We start from the raw sequence: 18930 nt of genomic DNA, 5'->3' as shown, positions 1-18930 counted from the left end.
GTGTGGAGAGATGGATAGTATCAGTGTGTGTGGAGAGATGGATAGTATCAGTGTGTGTGTGGAGAGATGGATAGTATCAGTGTGTGTGGAGAGATGGATAGTATCAGTGTGTGTGGAGAGATGGATAGTATCAGTGTGTGTGTGGAGATGGATAGTATCAGTGTGTGTGGAGAGATGGATAGTATCAGTGTGTGTGTGGAGAGCTGGATAGTATCAGTGTGTGTGGAGAGATGGATAGTATCAGTGTGTGTGGAGAGATGGATAGTATCAGTGTGTGTGGAGAGATGGATAGTATCAGTGTGTGTGGAGAGATGGATAGTATCAGTGTGTGTGTGGAGAGATGGATAGTATCAGTGTGTGTGGAGAGATGGATAGTATCAGTGTGTGTGGAGAGATGGATAGTATCAGTGTGTGTGTGGAGAGATGGATAGTATCAGTGTGTGTGGAGAGATGGATAGTATCAGTGTGTGTGGAGAGATGGATAGTATCAGTGTGTGTGGAGAGATGGATAGTATCAGTGTGTGTGGAGAGATGGATAGTATCAGTGTGTGTGTGGAGAGATGGATAGTATCAGTGTGTGTGGAGAGATGGATAGTATCAGTGTGTGTGGAGAGATGGATAGTATCAGTGTGTGTGGAGAGATGGATAGTATCAGTGTGTGTGTGGAGAGATGGATAGTATCAGTGTGTGGGGAGAGATGGATAGTATCAGTGTGTGTGGAGAGATGGATAGCATCAGTGTGTGGGGAGAGATGGATAGTATCAGTGTGTGTGTGGAGAGATGGATAGTATCAGTGTGTGGGGAGAGATGGATAGTATCAGTGTGTGTGTGGAGAGATGGATAGTATCAGTGTGTGTGGAGAGATGGATAGTATCAGTGTGTGTGTGGAGAGATGGATAGTATCAGTGTGTGTGGAGAGATGGATAGTATCAGTGTGTGTGTGGAGAGATGGATAGTATCAGTGTGTGTGGAGAGATGGATAGTATCAGTGTGTGTGGAGAGATGGATAGTATCAGTGTGTGTGGAGAGATGGATAGTATCAGTGTGTGTAGAGAGATGGATAGTATCAGTTTGTGTGGAGAGATGGATAGTATCAGTTTGTGAGGGGAGAGATGGATAGTATCAGTGTGTGTGGGGAGAGATGGATTATATATTCTGTGTGCTACCTGCCTCGCTGTCTGTTTTCCCCTTGTTGGGAAATGCGGGGTGCCGGGAAATGCGGGGTGCTGGGAAATGCGGTGTGCTGGGAAATGCGGAGTGCTGGGAAATGCGGGGTGCCGGGAAATGCGGGGTGCTGGGAAATGCGGGGTGCTGGGAAATGCGGGGTGCCGGGAAATGCGGTGTGCTGGGAAATGCGGAGTGCTGGGAAATGCGGGGTGCCGGGAAATGCGGGGTGCCGGGAAATGCGGGGTGCCGGGAAATGCGGGGTGCCGGGAAATGCGGGGTGCTGGGAAATGCGGGGTGCCGGGAAATGCGGGGTGCCGGGAAATGCGGAGTGATGGGAAATGCGGGGTGCCGGGAAATGTGGGGTGCCGGGAAATGCGGGGTGCCGGGAAATGCAGGGTGCTGGGAAATGCGGGGTGCTGGGAAATGCAGAGTGCTGGGAAATGCGGGGTGCCGGGAAATGCAGGGTGCTGGGAAATGCGGGGTGCTGGGAAATGCAGAGTGCTGGGAAATGCGGGGTGCCGGGAAATGCGGGGTGCTGGGAAATGCAGAGTGCTGGGAAATGCGGGGTGCCGGGAAATGCGGGGTGCCGGGAAATGCGGGGTGCTGGGAAATGCGGAGTTCTGGGAAATGCGGGGTGCCGGGAAATGCGGGGTGCCGGGAAATGCAGGGTGCTGGGAAATGCGGGGTGCTGGGAAATGTGGGGTGCCGGGAAATGCGGGGTGCTGGGAAATGCGGAGTGCTGAGAAATGCGGAGTGCTGAGAAATGCGGGGTGCTGGGAAATGCGGGGTGCCGGGAAATGCGGGGTGCCAGGAAATGCGGGGTGCTGGGAAATGCGGGGTGCCGGGAAATGCGGTGTGCTGGGAAATGCGGGGTGCTGGGAAATGCGAGGTGCCGGGAAATGCGGGGTGCCGGGAAATGCGGGGTGCTGGGATATGCGGGGTGCCGGGAAATGCGGGGTGCCGGGAAATGCGGGGTGCCGGGAAATGCGGTGTGCCGGGAAATGCGGAGTGCTGGGAAATGCGAGGTGCCGGGAAATGCGGGGTGCCGGGAAATGCGGGGTGCTGGGATATGCGGGGTGCCGGGAAATGCGGGGTGCCAGGAAATGCGGGGTGCCGGGAAATGCGGGGTGCCGGGAAATGCGGGGTGCCGGGAAATGCGGTTGGGTGGGAAATGCGGGGTGCTGGGAAATGCGGGGTGCTGGGAAATGCAGAGTGCTGGGAAATGCGGGGTGCCGGGAAATGCGGGGTGCCGGGAAATGCGGGGTGCTGGGAAATGTGGGGTGCCGGGAAATGCAGGGTGCCGGGAAATGCGGGGTGCTGGGAAATGCGGGGTGCTGGGAAGTGCGGGGTGCTGGGATATGCGGGGTGCTGGGAAATGCGGAGTGCTGGGAAATGCGGGGTGCTGGGAAATGCGGGGTGCTGGGAAATGCAGGGTGCTGGGAAATGCGGTGTGCTGGGAAATGCGGTGTGCTGGGATATGCGGGGTGCTGGGATATGCGGGGTGCTGGGAAATGCAGGGTGCTGGGAAATGCGGGGTGCTGGGAAATGCGGTTGGGTGGGAAATGCGGGGTGCTGGGAAATGCAGGGTGCTGGGAAATGCGGGGTGCTGGGAAATGCGGGGTGCTGGGAAATGCGGGGTGCTGGGAAATGCGGGGTGCTGGGAAATGCGGGGTGCTGGGAAATGCAGGGTGCCGGGAAATGCGGGGTGCTGGGAAATGCAGGGTGCCGGGAAATGCGGTTGGGTGGGATATGCGGGGTGCCGGGAAATGCGGGGTGCCGGGAAATGCAGGGTGCTGGGAAATGCGGGGTGCCGGGAAATGCGGGGTGCTGGGAAATGCGGGGTGCCGGGAAATGCGGGGTGCTGGGAAATGCGGGCAACTGGGAAATGCGTGGTGCTGGGAAATGCGGAGTGCTGGGAAATGCGGGGTGCTGGGAAATGCGGAGTGCCGGGAAATGCGGGGTGCTGGGAAATGCGGGGTGCCGGGAAATGCGGGGTGCCGGGAAATGCGGGGTGCTGGGAAATGCGGGGTGCTGGGAAATGCAGGGTGCTGGGAAATGCGGGGTGCCGGGAAATGTGGGGTGCCGGGAAATGCGGGGTGCCGGGAAATGCAGGGTGCTGGGAAATGCGGGGTGCTGGGAAATGCAGAGTGCTGGGAAATGCGGGGTGCCGGGAAATGCAGGGTGCTGGGAAATGCGGGGTGCTGGGAAATGCAGAGTGCTGGGAAATGCGGGGTGCCGGGAAATGCGGGGTGCTGGGAAATGCAGAGTGCTGGGAAATGCGGGGTGCCGGGAAATGCGGTGTGCTGGGAAATGCGGGGTGCTGGGAAATGCGGAGTTCTGGGAAATGCGGGGTGCCGGGAAATGCGGGGTGCCGGGAAATGCAGGGTGCTGGGAAATGCGGGGTGCCAGGAAATGCGGTGTGCTGGGAAATGCGGAGTGCTGGGAAATGCGAGGTGCCGGGAAATGCGGGGTGCCGGGAAATGCGGGGTGCTGGGATATGCGGGGTGCCGGGAAATGCGGGGTGCCGGGAAATGCGGGTGCCGGGAAATGCGGGGTGCCGGGAAATGCGGGGTGCCGGGAAATGCGGTTGGGTGGGAAATGCGGGGTGCTGGGAAATGCGGGGTGCTGGGAAATGCGGAGTGCTGGGAAATGCGGGGTGCCGGGAAATGCGGGGTGCCGGGAAATGCGGGGTGCTGGGAAATGTGGGGTGCCGGGAAATGCAGGGTGCTGGGAAATGCGGGGTGCTGGGAAATGCGGGGTGCTGGGATATGCAGGGTGCTGGGAAATGCGGAGTGCTGGGAAATGCGGGGTGCTGGGAAATGCGGTTGGGTGGGAAATGCGGGGTGCTGGGAAATGCAGGGTGCTGGGAAATGCGGGGTGCTGGGAAATGCGGGGTGCTGGGAAATGCGGGGTGCTGGGAAATGCAGGGTGCCGGGAAATGCGGGGTGCTGGGAAATGCAGGGTGCCGGGAAATGCGGTTGGGTGGGAAATGCGGGGTGCCGGGAAATGCGGGGTGCCGGGAAATGCAGGGTGCTGGGAAATGCGGGGTGCCGGGAAATGCGGGGTGCTGGGAAATGCGGGGTGCCGGGAAATGCGGGGTGCTGGGAAATGCGGGCAACTGGGAAATGCGGGGTGCTGGGAAATGCGGAGTGCCGGGAAATGCGGAGTGCTGGGAAATGCGGGGTGCTGGGAAATGCGGAGTGCCGGGAAATGCGGGGTGCTGGGAAATGCGGGGTGCCGGGAAATGCGGGGTGCCGGGAAATGCGGGGTGCTGGGAAATGCGGGGTGCTGGGAAATGCAGGGTGCTGGGAAATGCGGGGTGCTGGGAAATGCGGGGAACTGGGATATGCGGAGTGCTGGGATATGCGGGGTGCCGGGATATGCGGAGTGCCGGGAAATGCGGGGTGCCGGGAAATGCGGGGTGCTGGGAAATGCGGGGTGCTGGGAAATGCGGAGTGCTGGGAAATGCGGGGTGCCGGGAAATGCGGGGTGCCGGGAAATGCGGAGTGCTGGGAAATGCGGGGTGCTGGGAAATGCAGAGTGCTGGGAAATGCGGAGTGCTGGGAAATGCGGGGTGCTGGGAAATGCAGAGTGCTGGGAAATGCGGGGTGCTGGGAAATGCGGGGTGCTGGGAAATGCGGGGTGCTGGGAAATGTGTAGTGCTGGGAAATGCGGGGTGCTGGGAAATGCGGGGTGCCGGGAAATGCGGGGTGCTGGGAAATGCGGGGTGCTGGGAAATGTGGAGTGCTGGGAAATGCGGGGTGCTGGGAAATGCGGTGTGCTGGGAAATGCGGAGTGCTGGGAAATGTGGGGTGCTGGGAAATGCGGGGTGCTGGGAAATGCGGGGTGCTGGGAAATGTGGGGTGCTGGGAAATGCGAGGTGCTGGGAAATGCGGAGTGCTGAGAAATGTGGGGTGCTGGGAAATGCGGAGTGCTGGGAAATGCGGGGTGCTGGGAAATGTGGGGTGCTGGGAAATGCAGGGTGCTGGGAAATGCGGGGTGCTGGGAAATGTGGTTGGGTGGGAAATGCGAGGTGCTGGGAAATGCGGGGTGCTGGGAAATGCGGGGTGCTGGGAAATGCGGGGTGCTGGGAAATGCGGGGTGCTGGGAAATGCGGGGTGCTGGGAAATGCGGTTGGGTGGGAAATGCGGGGTGCTGGGAAATGCGGGGTGCTGGGAAATGCAGGGTGCTGGGAAATGCGAGGTGCTGGGAAATGCGGGGTGCTGGGAAATGCGGGGTGCTGGGAAATGCAGGGTGCTGGGAAATGCGGGGTGCTGGGAAATGTGGGGTGCTGGGAAATGCAGGGTGCTGGGAAATGCAGGGTTCTGGGAAATGCAGGGTGCTGGGAAATGCGGGGTGCTGGGAAATGCGGGGTGCTGGGAAATGCGGTTGGGTGGGAAATGCGGGGTGCTGGGAAATGCGGGGTGCTGGGAAATGCAGGGTGCTGGGAAATGCGAGGTGCTGGGAAATGCGGGGTGCTGGGAAATGCGGGGTGCTGGGAAATGCAGGGTGCTGGGAAATGCGGGGTGCTGGGAAATGTGGGGTGCTGGGAAATGCAGGGTGCTGGGAAATGCAGGGTGCTGGGAAATGCAGGGTGCTGGGAAATGCGGAGTGCTGGATCAGTGGGTATGTGTTTGGTAAGTTAATGGAGGAAGATATATTTTTTGAATGGTGAGACTTTGATGTGTTGCTGCTGTTATTTATTACTACTATATATGTTTCCAGATTATTACTGATTACGTTTGCGTTATTAGCCAGTTTTTAAAATATTTATGGAAACAGTTTGCTTTCTCTTCATTGTGTCAATGTAGCCAATGGTGAGCCACATGAGATACTTACCACAGTACACATTCTGGGTGAATTAAACCTTTTTCAGCGATGGTATATATAGATACAGAATTCTGAAATCTGCATTGATATTTTTCTCTCCAGGTACTGACCCAGTTACTCAGGTGGTTCGTTTTGCTAAAGAATGCCGGGGTCACACGGACCACCTGGACATGGTGTCTCTGGGCCGGGGCCAGGGGCCCATCGCAGAAGAGCTGATTCACAAAGCTCAGACGCGGAAGGGGCGTTGGGTCTTCCTGCAGAACTGTCACCTGGCTGCTTACTTCATGCCCACACTTCAGGCCATCATCGAATCGTGAGTCCATCCAACATCACTCCATCATGTGAAGGCACAAACCCATTGTGGACTAGAGTTAGAACCTTAGTATACTACCTTATTGAAGTTCACATGACAGTATACCCCCACTGAAACTCTATTCCCCTTTGAGTGTCCCTTCCCCAAAGGTATAGCCTCCTTCACAATATACCCTTCCAAAGAGTATACCCAGTGTCAGAAGATATCAGCATTGTGGTTAGCACAATGGCTTCACAGCTCCAGGGTCCCAGGTTTGATTCCGGCTTGGGTCACTGTCTGTGCGGAGTCTGCACGTTCTCCCCGTGTCTGAGTGGGTTTCCTCCGGGTGCTCCAGTTTCCTCCTACAGTGCAAAAGATGTGCAGGTTAGGTGGATTGGCCAAGCCACATTGCCCCTTATTGTCCAGGGATGTGCAGGTTTGGTGGAGTTAAGGGGTTATGGGGGTAGGGCAGGGGAGTGGGCCTGGGTGGAGTTCTCTTTCAGATGGTGATGCAGACAGGATGGGCCGAACAGCTTCCTTCTGCACTGCAGGAATTCTATGATTGTATAATGTACACCCTCGAATTGTATCCTTCCCTGAGCGTATATTCCCAGAGTGTACACCCCCTCTGAAGATCTTCCCCCCCACCCCGTGGGCAGCTAGAGGATCCTCCTCCCCGAAGAATTTACCACCAGAGAGTATACCCCTTGTGTATACCCTCTGAGTCCACATCAGCTTTTGAAAGTATATTCCTCCTTGAGAGTATATCCTTGAGTGTATGTACACAGGCTTTTAGGGTGTTCCTGCCCGTGTATACTCCAGCTTTCCACTGAAGAGTGTACCCCTCAGAGAGTACACTCTTTGAGTGTACACTACCCTGAAAGTAAATTGCTTGTGTGTTCATCGGTTTTATGAATATACAGTATATCCCCTGACAGTATACTCTCTATGTGAGTACACCCCTCTAAGAATACAGACTCCCAAAAGACGTGCTGTTAGGTAATTTGGACATTCTGAATTCTCCCTCTGTGACCCGAACAGGCGCCGGAATGTGGCGACTAGGGGATTTTCACAGTAACTTCATTGCAGTGTTAATGTAAGCCTACTTGTGACAATAAAGATTATTATTATTACAGCCCTGTGAGTATACCGGACTGAGAGTACACCGGCCTTAAGAATGTACCCCCCCTGAGAGTAATTTATTCCTAGGCAAATACATGCCAAAGTGTGTATTCCCTAGACAGTATGCTCGCTTGAGAGTATGCCACTGAAAGTATACCATTCCGAAGTATTACAACGAACAAAGAACAATACAGCACAGGAACAGGCCCTTCGGCCCTCCAAGCCTGTACTGGTCATGATACCAACCTTGGCCCAAACCCTCAGCCCTTCCTTGTGCCGTATCCCTCTATACCCATCCTATCCATGTGATTGTCAAGATGCCTTTTGAACACCGTTAATGTATCGGCTTCCACAACCTCGCCTGGCAACTCGTTCCAGGTACTCTGCATAGCTAACACCCCCCAGACCAGGCAACATCCTGGTAAACCTTCTCTGCACCCTCTCCAAAGCCTTTACATCCTTCTGGGAGTGTGGCGACCAGAATTGTGCGCGATATTCCAAGTGCGGCCTTTCCAAGGTTCTATACAACTGCAGCATGACTTGCCAGTTTTTATACTCGATGCCCCGTCCAATGAAGGCAAGCATTCTGTATGCTTTGGGGTGAGACCCATGCAGACATGGGGAGAATATGCAAACTCCACACAGAGAGTGACACAGGGCCGGGATTCAAACCCGGGTCCTCAATGCCGTAGTCCCAGTGCTAACCACTGCGCCACATGCCGCCCTCTCTGTATGCTTTCTTGACTACCTTGTCCACTTGTGTTGCCACATTCAAAGATCTGTGGACCTGCACGCCCAGATATCTCTGATTTTCTATATTCTTAATGGTTTTGCCACTTACAGTATTTTTCCCCTCTATGTTAGAGCTGCCAAAATGCATTACCTCACATTTGTCCGGATTAAACTCCATTTGCCATTTCTCTGCCCAAGTCTCCAACCTATCTATGTCCTGCTGTATCCTCTGATAATCCTCAACACTGTCTGCCACTCCATCAAGCTTGGTGTCATCCCCGAACTTACTAATCAGACCAGCTACATTTTCCTCCAAATTGTTTATGTACACCACAAACAACAGAGGCCAAGCACCGATCCCTGTGTCACTAGTTGTGACTACTCGTAATAACCTTCCATTCAGAAAAGCACCCTTCAATTACCCTCTACCCTTTGCCTCCTTTGACCCAGCCAGTTCTGTATCCAGTTTACCACCTCACCTCTGATACCGTGTGACTTCACCTTTCGGACCAGTCTGCCATGAGGCATCTTGTTAAAGGCTTTTGTTGAAGTCCATGTGAACAAATTCCACCACTCTCCCCTCATCAATCATCTTTGTCACCTCCTCAAAAAACCTGATCACGTTAGTGAGGTATGACCTCCCCTTCACAAAACCATACTGTCTGTCGTTAATGAGTCCATTTGTTTCCAAATGGGTATAAATGCTCTCCCTGAGAATTCTCTCCAATAATTTACCCACTACCGACGTGAGGCTCACCGACCTTTCGTTTCTAGGATTATTCCTGCTACCTTTCTTAAACAACGGTACAACATTAGCTATTCTCCAGTCCTCTGTCCTCTCTTCTCCAAACAAATTTTCATCCAGGAGCATGTGATGCACTGGAACCCGCTCGGCGATATAGAATCATAGAATCCCTACCGTACAGAAAGAGGCCATTTGGCCCATTGCGTCTGCACCGACCCTTTGAAAGACCACCCTTCATAGGCTCTTTCCCCCACCCTGTAACCTCACCCGAAGGGGCAATTTAGCATGTCCACCTGACCTGCCCATCTTTGGACTGTTGAGGAAACCGGAGCACTCGGAGGAAACCCACGCAGACACGGGGAGAACGTGCAAGATCCACAGAGACAGTTGCCCAAGTTGGGAATTGAACCCGGGTCCCTGACGCTGTGAAGCAGCAGTGCTTACTACTGTGACACCCCCCTGTACCTGACTGAAATCCTATTCCCTGAGAGAAAAATGGCCCTGTTGTATAGCAATCCTGTGAATAGACCATAACATATAGGAGCAGAATTAGGCCACTCGGCCCATCAAGTCTGCTCCGCCATTCAATCATGACTCATATTTTTCTCAACCCCATTCTCCTGCCTTCTCCCCATAACCCCTGATTCCCTTATTAATCAAGAACCTATCTATCTCTGGCTGAAACACACAGTGATTTGGCCTCCACAGTCTTCTGCGGCAAATAGTTCCACAGATTCACCACCCTCTGGCTGAAGAAATTCCCCCTCATCTCTGTTTTAAAGGATCGTCCCTTTAATCGGAGATTGTGCCCTTAGGATCTAATTTTTCCTACAAGTGGAAACATCCTCTCCATGTCCACTCTATCCAGGCCTCGCAGTATCTTGTAAGTTTGAAGAAGATTCCCCCCCTCATCCTTCTGAACTCCAACGAGTACAGACCCAGAGTCCTCAACCGTTCCTCATACGACAAGTTCTTCATTCCAGGGATCATTCTTGTGAACCTCCTCTGGGCCCTTTCCAAGGCCAGCACATCCTTCCTTAGATACGGGACCCAAAACTGCTCACAATACTCCAAATGGGGTCTGACCAGAGCCTTATACAGCCTCAGAAGTACATCCCTGGTCTTGTATTCCAGCCCTCTCGACATGAATGCTAACATTACATTTGCCTTCTTAACTGCCGACTGAACCTGCACGTTAACCTTAAGAGAGTCGTGAACAAGGACTCCCAAGTCCCTTTGTGCTTCTGATTTCCTAAGCATCTTCCCATTTAGAAAATAGTCTATGCCTCAATTCCTCCTTCCAAAGTGCATAACCTCACACTTTTCCACATTGTATTCCATCTGCCACTTCATTGCCCACTCTCCTAGCCTGTCCAAGTCCTTCTACAGCCCATCTGCTTCCTCAATACTACCTGTCCCTCTACAGATCTTTGTATCATCTGCAAACTTAGCAACAGTGCCTTCAGTTCCTGCTTCCAGATCATTAATGCACATGGACAGCAGTAAATTGAAGGGGTGTAGCTTAGGTTGATCTTAGATTAGGATAAATGGTTGGCACAACATCGTGGGCCAAAGGGTGTGTACTCTACTGTACTGTTCTATGTTCTATGTACAGTGTGAAAAGTTGTGGTCCCAGCACAGACCCCTGAGGCATACCACGAGTCACCGGCTGCCATCCTGAAAAAGACCCCTTTATCCCCACCCTCTGCCTTCTGCCAGTCAGCCAATCCTCTATCCATGCCAGGATCTTACCCTGAACACCATGGGCTTTTAACTTATTTAACAGTCTCCTATGCGGCACATTGTCAAAGGCCTTCTGGAAATCTAAATAAATCACGTCCACTGGTTCTCCTTTGTCTAACTTCCTTGTTGCCTCCTCAAAGAACTCTAACAGATTTGTCAGACATGACCTCCCCTTGACGAAGCCGTGCTGACTCAGTCCTATTTTACCATGCACTTCCAAGTACTCCGCAATCTCAACTTTAATAACAGACTCTAAAATCTTACCAATGACCAAAGTCAGGCTTACCGGCCTATAATTTCCCGTCTTCTGCCTCCCTCCCTCCTTAAACAGTGATGCTACATTAGCCACTTTCCAATCCTCTGGGACCATTCCTGCCACATCCCTGACCTCTTCGAGGAGCACCCCAGGTTGGATGGTTGGCTCTTGGGGGATAAGGGGTACCCGCTGAGGATCTGCCTCATGATGGAGGCAGTATGGAGGAAGGAGACTGAAACGGAGACCGGGTCCAACGAGGCCCGTGCAGTCACTCGGGCTGTGATTGAGCCTGCCTCGGACTCCTCAAGATGCCGTTACGATGCCTCGACCGCTCCGTTGGTGCCCTGCAGGTACACCGCCCGGAAGGTCACCCGCTTTGTGATGGTCTGCTGTGTCCCCCAAGACCTCGCACAGCAGCAGGGTGACAAGAGAGTGGTTAGTAATTAGGAAATGTGGCCACCTCCGAGGAGGAGGAGGATCAGGATGAGGAGGATGAGGCGGTGCCGGAACAGCAGGGGCTGGAGGATGAGGCCAGGGAGGAACTGGAGGCCCAATCGGAGGCTGCAGGACAGGAGGCATCAGTGAGACTCCGGTAAGCCCGGAGGGCCAGGGAGGCCCTCATACTCGCCCGATTCGAGTGGCCTGGTCAGTCACTCCCCCATTACCCTCCCTCCCAGGGTCTGTGTCACATCACCCCAGGGTGCTGGGACTGTGTCGGCACCATCAGCGTGTCACTGTCGAGGGCAGGGTGGTGATGACAACCCGCAGAGAGCTGAGCGCCAGCGCTCCTCAATCTATGCCATAGTCTGACCCTGCCTGTCTACTGAGTGCTCGCTCACACCAATCACCTGCATGGGGTGGGACCCGCAGAGGGGGAGATTCCTGGAGAGAGGGGCCAAGGGTTCGGAGGTTCGAGGTGTTTCCCCAGGATGTACATCTGAGGTGGGGGAAACCAGCTGCTTACCACATCCCATGGTTTTCACTTTCCCTCCCGGGTGTCCTCTGGGGGCTCTGAGGCCGGAGAGCCCCGGCTCACTTGTCGGCAGCACATGCACCGCCCTGCTGCCCTGTCCTACGTGCTGACCTGGAAACACAGCGTCAGCAGAGGGGTAGAACTTGTGGGAGCTGGTGGCCACCATCGCCACCCCATGGGATGGGTCCAGGTTGGCACCCCAACAAATGTTTTTTGCCCATTGATGTTTCTGAACTCGACCCAGACAGATTCCACATTGTCTAAGCTGATCCTGAATAGCCCTCAATGTTTCATTCCCATTCTTGGTCACCTTGCTGCCATGTCTCTGTAATCCCTATTGCATCATACCCCATTTCCATCTATCTGCGCAAATAATTCATCCATTTTACTTTGAATGCTCTGAGTGGTCAAGTACAAAACTTTAAGCTCTTTTTACGTTCCTTATCCCATCCCTACTATTTTTTTTTACGGTGTCATGATCTGATTCTGGCCCTTGATTTCTCTGCCTATCACTTTTCCTGTTCTCCTTGCTGTATTTTTCTCTTGTCCTTGATTCGCCTGCTCTGAATCTTTACATACGTTCCCATTCTCCTGCCATATTACTTTAAACCCTCCCCAATCTTCAGGCTTGTTCAGCATTTTCTCTGAGGCTGAGGGTTTTTTGATCTCCAGCTGCCACCATTTTGTGGGGATGTTGGTCAGAGAATGATGTCTCTTAATTAACCGTAAGTCTTTACTAACAAGTAGAAGGAGCTACGCATGTACAGTAAAGGGTACAGGCTCGGAGTCTTCACCATTGTGGTGTTCTTTGCATTTCTAAATTCAGGATGGTTGGTGTAGACCACAAATAGCTTTAAAATGAACAAACCTATACATTTATTAACACTACTAATTTGGATTCAACACTTACTCCTAGATAATGCACAGTTGCGAATAAACATATAAACATATAACATATAACATATAAACACTCATCTACTGCTAATTTCGACACAATTACATTAACTATGATCTGCTCTCACTCACACTATCTTTCCTTCAGTCTGTTCTCTAGCTTTCTCCTCAACCTCTCACCCACAAGGCTTAGCATCAGTGTCTTATACACGTGTATATCTAGCTTCCTCTAGTGGTTGATTTAGACATTTCATTAACCCTTGCAGTTCTTACATTTCTGATAATGTCCCACCCATGTTTAAGTATTTTCCCATCGCTGCTCAGCACCACATTTACCCCTGGGTTTGGCCCTGTGCCTTACTCAGCCCCATATTAACCCTGTATGTGCCAGACCCTTAAACTACTGTTGTTGCCAAATCCTCAAGCATTGCATTTGTATCATTCTTTCTAGGTTCAGAAAGCCAGAAGTGTACATGGACCCTAACTTCAGGCTGTTACTGAGCTCCAAGTCTGACTACACATTTCCCATCTCCATTCTCCACCATGGAGTGAAGGTAAGGTGACAGCTGACTGGTTATAGCCCCGTAATAGACATTTCATAAAACTGCAATGTCCTGTCACGGCCTGCTGTGTGGAAGTGTGTGTGCAGAATCACCAAGAGAGTGGGCAATGCTCCAAAATGTCCAATGTCCCGGTAGACTTCCTCCCAAGGGTGACCGTGGAACCATCGGTGAGCAGAGGAAGACGAGGAAAGCGCGCCGGAACCAGGGGCTGGGGGGGGGGGGGGGGGGGGGGGGGGGAGCGTGCTCAGTGTAAAATCTGTAAAGAAATTATTTTGAAGAATGTCCACTTGGCTCTTTGAAAGGTTGCAGTGGAGCCTCCACAGGGCCTGAAGAACAAACTGCTGACCAGCTTTGGAAGCAGTGGCTCTGGGGAAGTGACAGAAGGAATCTTCATGAACGAGAAGAAAGGGCTGAGCTGGAGGAGGCTGCTTTTCAGTTTGTGTTTCTTCAACGCCATCGTCCAGGAAAGGAACAAGTACGGGGCTTTGGGCTGGAATATCCCGTATGAGTTCACCTCTTCGGATCTGGAGGTATGTACAAACTTATAGAAACCGCATATCATTGTGCAAAAACAGGAGGCAGGTCAGAAGATTAGGCAGAATACAAGGAGCAGTGAAGGATGACGAACAGATTAATAAAGGGGGAAAAATTAGAGTTTGAGAGAAAGCTGGTCAGAAATATAAAAACAGAGGGCGCGATCCACTGGCCGTGTTGCGTTCTCACTCGAACGCGGTGCAGTGTGGCCGGTGAATCCTGGGAGAGCCCACTCGCTGGCTCATTGGCAATCTTCACTCCTAGTGGGATCCAGCCAGACATCCGAGTCAGGATCCTGCCCACAAGGGGCGATGCCAAACGGCACCCGCCGAAGTTTTAAACCGACTTTGCTGAATTGACCCGATATTGACCGGCCTCACAGGATCCAGCGGCCTCCTCAGCAAGGCCGCAGCCGGGCACCGTTCAGCACTGATCCACACAAAGGTGGACCAGGCAGAACAACACTCAGGGGGCCTCCCCGGGGCACTGCCAAGGTGCCTGAGTGCCACTGCCAAGCTGGCAGGAACACTGCCTGGGTGCCATGGTGGCAGTGCAAAGGGTCCAGGCCCAAGAGGAGCTATGCCCATGAAAGGAGGGGAGAGGGGGGGATTGGTATGCAGTGGGTGTAAGTAGGGGCCACTGGGAGGTTGGGGTAATCGGTGGGGGTGCTAGAAGGGAACGGGCCTGTAAGTGGGCGTGGGGGGCGTCTGAAGAGGGGAAGACCCTCAGGGGCCCCATAGTGGGTGTCCTCACTTGGGGGGGGGGGGGGGGGGGTGGCGTCCTTGTGTGTGAGGTGTGACATTCGCCATGGATGCAGTGTGTGGGGAGCCCACAAGCTCACTTAGAGGTCTCGGAGTTTAGCTCCCCAGTGCTAAATAAAATACAAAATGTCTGTTAAACCAGTGAGAAACGCCCCAGGGCCCAAAAAGTGACTGAGCTGGATTCTCCGTTCCTTAGACTAAGGGCGCAATTCTCCTGAAATATTGTGGTCGGGAGAGAAAATTGCCGCGAGCTTCCCGGTGCTCAGCCCGGCTAGGCTGGCAATGCAATTCCACACTAACTGCCAGCCCAGCTAGGCTGGCAATGCAATTCCACACTAACTGCCAGCCCAGCTAGGCTGGCAATGCAATTCCACACTAACTGCCAGGCCCCCCAGCTAGGCTGGCAATGCCATTCCACACTAACTGCCAGCCCAGCTAGGCTGGCAATGCCATTCCACACTAACTGGCAGCCCAGCTAGGCTGGCAATGCAATTCCACACTAACTGCCAGCCCAGCTAGGCTGGCAATGCCATTCCACACTAACTGGCAGGCCCCCAGCTAGGCTGGCAATGCAATTCCACACTAACTGCCAGGCCCCCAGCTAGGCTGGCAATGCCATTCCACACTAACTGCCAGCCCAGCTAGGCTGGCAATGCCATTCCACACTAACTGCCAGGCCCCAGCTAGGCTGGCAATGCAATTCCCACACTAACTGCCAGGCCCCCAGCTAGGCTGGCAATGCCATTCCACACTAACTGCCAGCCCCAGGTAGGCTGGCATGCAATTCCACACTAACTTCCCAGGCCCCCAGCTAGGCTGGCAATGAAATTCCACACTAACTTGCCAGCCCACTAGGCTGGCAATGCAATTCCACACTAACTGCCAGGCCCCCAGCTAGGCTGGCAATGCAATTCCACACTAACTGCCAGCCCAGCTAGGCTGGCAATGCAATTCCACACTAACTGCCAGGCCCCCAGACTAGGCTGGCAATGCCATTCCACCTAACTGCCAGGCCCCCACTAGGCTGGCAATGCAATTCCACACTAACTGCCAGGCCCCCAGCTAGGCTGGCAATGCAATTCCACACTAACTGCCAGCCCCTCTAGGCTGGCATGCAATTCCACACTAACTGCCAGGCCCCCAGCTAGGCTGGCAATGCCATTCCACACTAACTGCCAGCCCAGCTTGGCTGGCAATGCAATTCCACACTAACTGCCAGGCCCCAGCTAGGCTGGCAATGCCATTCCACACTAACTGCCAGCCCAGCTAGCTGGCAATGCAATTCCACACTAACTGCCAGCCCAGCTAGGCTGGCAATGCAATTCCACACTAACTGCCAGGCCCCCAGCTAGGCTGGCAATGCATTCCACACTAACTGCCAGCCCCCCAGCTAGGCTGGCAATGCCATTCCACACTAACTGCCAGCCCAGCTAGGCTGGCAATGGCCCATTCCACACTAACTGCCAGCCCAGCTAGGCTGGCAATGCCATTCCACACTAACTGCCAGGCCCCCAGCTAGGCTGGCAATGCAATTCCACACTAACTGCCAGGCCCCCAGCTAGGCTGGCAATGCAATTCCACACTAACTGCCAGGCCCCCAGCTAGGCTGGCAATGCAATTCCACACTAACTGCCAGCCCAGCTAGGCTGGCAATGCCATTCCACACTAACTGCCAGCCCAGCTAGGCTGGCAATGCCATTCCACACTAACTGCCAGCCCCAGCTAGGCTGGCAATGCCATTCCACACTAACTGCCAGCCCAGCTAGGCTGGCAATGCCATTCCACACTAACTGCCAGGCCCCCAGCTAGGCTGGCAATGCAATTCCACACTAACTGCCAGCCCAGCTAGGCTGGCAATGCAATTCCACACTAACTGCCAGCCCAGCTAGGCTGGCAATGCAATTCCACACTAACTGCCAGCCCAGCTAGGCTGGCAGGCATTCCACACTAACTGCCAGCCCCAGCTAGGCTGGCAATGCAATTCCACACTAACTGCCAGGCCCAGCTAGGCTGGCAATGCAATTCCACACTAACTGCCAGCCCCAGCTAGGCTGGCAATGCCATTCCACACTAACTGCCAGCCCAGCTAGGCTGGCAATGCAATTCCACACTAACTGCCAGCTGGGCTGGCAATGCAATTCCACACTAACTGCCAGGCCCCCAGCTAGGCTGGCAATGCAATTCCACACTAACTGCCAGCCCAGCTAGGCTGGCAATGCAATTCCACACTAACTGCCAGGCCCAGCTAGGGTGGCAATGCCATTCCACACTAACTGCCAGCCCAGCTAGGCTGGCAATGCCATTCCACACTAACTGCCAGCCCAGCTAGGCTGGCAATGCAATTCCACACTAACTGCCAGCCCAGCTAGGCTGGCAATGCTATTTCACACTAACTGCCAGCCCAGCTAGGCTGGCAATGCAATTCCACACTAACTGCCAGGCCCCCAGCTAGGCTGGCAATGCAATTCCACACTAACTGCCAGCCCAGCTAGGCTGGCAATGCAATTCCACACTAACTGCCAGCCCAGCTATGCTGGCAATGCCATTCCACACTAACTGCCAGGCCCCCAGCTAGGCTGGCAATGCCATTCCACACTAACTGCCAGCCCAGCTGGGCTGGCAATGCAATTCCACACTAACTGCCAGGCCCCCAGCTAGGCTTGCAATGCAATTCCACACTAACTGCCAGCCCAGCTAGGCTGGCAATGCAATTCCACACTAACTGCCAGGCCCCCAGCTAGGCTGGCAATGCATTCCACACTAACTGCCAGCCCAGCTAGGCTGGCAATGCAATTCCACACTAACTGCCAGGCCCCAGCTAGGCTGGCAATGCAATTCCACATAACTGCCAGCCCAGCTAGGCTGGCAATGCAATTCCACACTAACTGCCAGGCCCAGCTAGGCTGGCAATGCAATTCCACACTAACTGCCAGGCCCCCAGCTAGGCTGGCAATGCAATTCCACACTAACTGCCAGCCCAGCTAGGCTGGCAATGCAATTCCACACTAACTGCCATCCCAGCTAGGCTGGCAATGCCATTCCACACTAACTGCCAGCCCAGCTAGGCTGGCAATGCCATTCCACAGTAACTGCCAGCCCAGCTAGGCTAGCAATGCCATTCCACACTAACTGCCAGCCCAGCTAGGCTGGCAATGCCATTCCACACTAACTGCCAGCCCAGCTAGGGGCAATGCAATTCCACACTAACTGCCAGCCCCCAGCTAGGCTGGCAATGCCATTCCACACTAACTGCCAGCCCAGCTAGGCTAGCAATGCCATTCACACTAACTGCCAGCCCAGCTAGGCTGGCAATGCATTCCACACTAACTGCCAGCCCAGCTAGGCTGGCAATGCATTCCACACTAACTGCCAGCCCCCAGCTAGGCTGGCAATGCCATTCCACTAACTGCCAGCCCAGCTAGGCTGGCAATGCCATTCCACACTAACTGCCAGCCCAGCTAGCTGGCAATGCAATTCCACACTAACTGCCAGCCCAGCTAGGCTGGCAATGCAATTCCACACTAACTGCCAGCCCAGCTAGGCTGGCAATGCAATTCCACACTAACTGCCAGGCCCAGCTAGGCTGGCAATGCAATTCCACACTAACTGCCAGGCCCAGCTAGGCTGGCAATGCAATTCCACACTAACTGCCAGGCCCCCAGCTAGGCTGGCAATGCATTCCACACTAACTGCCAGGCCCCCAGCTAGGCTGGCAATGCATTCCACACTAACTGCCAGCCCAGCTAGGCTGGCAATGCAATTCCACACTAACTGCCAGGCCCCCAGCTAGGCTGGCAATGCAATTCCAACACTAAAACTGCCAGGCCCCAAAGCTAGGCTGGCAATGCAATTCACAAACACGTAACATGCACAGGCCCCAGCTAGGCCTTGGAAACAAATGCAATTCTCACACCTACTGCCAGCCCAAGCATAAGGCTGGCAATGCAAATTCCACACATAACACATAGCCAGGCACCCAGCTAGGCTGGCAATGCAAATTCCAACACTGAACTAGCCAGCCCAGCTAGGCTGGCAATGACAATTCCACACATACTGCCAGGCCCCCAGCTAGGCTGGCAATGCATTCCACACTAACGCCAGCCCCAGCTAGGCTGGCAATGCAATTCCACACTAACTGGCCATCCCCAGCTAGGCTGGCAATGCAATTCCACACTAACTGCCAGCCCAGCTAGGCTGGCAATGCCATTCCACACTAACTGCCAGGCCCCAGCTAGGCTGGCAATGCAATTCCACACTAACTGACAGCCCAGCTAGGCTGGCAATGCCATTCCACCTAACTGCCAGCCCAGCTAGGCTG

The 18930-nt window shown here is 54.1% G+C and overlaps 1 protein-coding gene across 1 annotated transcript in view; it reads left to right on the top strand.

The window, feature by feature from the left end:
• LOC119966916 (dynein heavy chain 14, axonemal-like) overlaps positions 1–18930 on the top strand; it is a 1122002-nt gene that overhangs the window by 1045868 nt on the left and 57204 nt on the right. Inside the window, exons 74-76 of the mRNA XM_038798874.1 lie at positions 6100–6310; positions 13206–13308; positions 13620–13847. Coding sequence (XP_038654802.1) covers positions 6100–6310; positions 13206–13308; positions 13620–13847 — 542 coding nt within the window. The remainder of the gene's footprint in view (positions 1–6099; positions 6311–13205; positions 13309–13619; positions 13848–18930) is intronic.

Source organism: Scyliorhinus canicula, chromosome 6, assembly GCF_902713615.1.
Source record: "Scyliorhinus canicula chromosome 6, sScyCan1.1, whole genome shotgun sequence".
NCBI lineage: Eukaryota > Metazoa > Chordata > Chondrichthyes > Carcharhiniformes > Scyliorhinidae > Scyliorhinus > Scyliorhinus canicula.
Note: the sequence above shows the minus strand (reverse complement) of the source record. Positions and strands in the feature narration are given on the sequence as shown.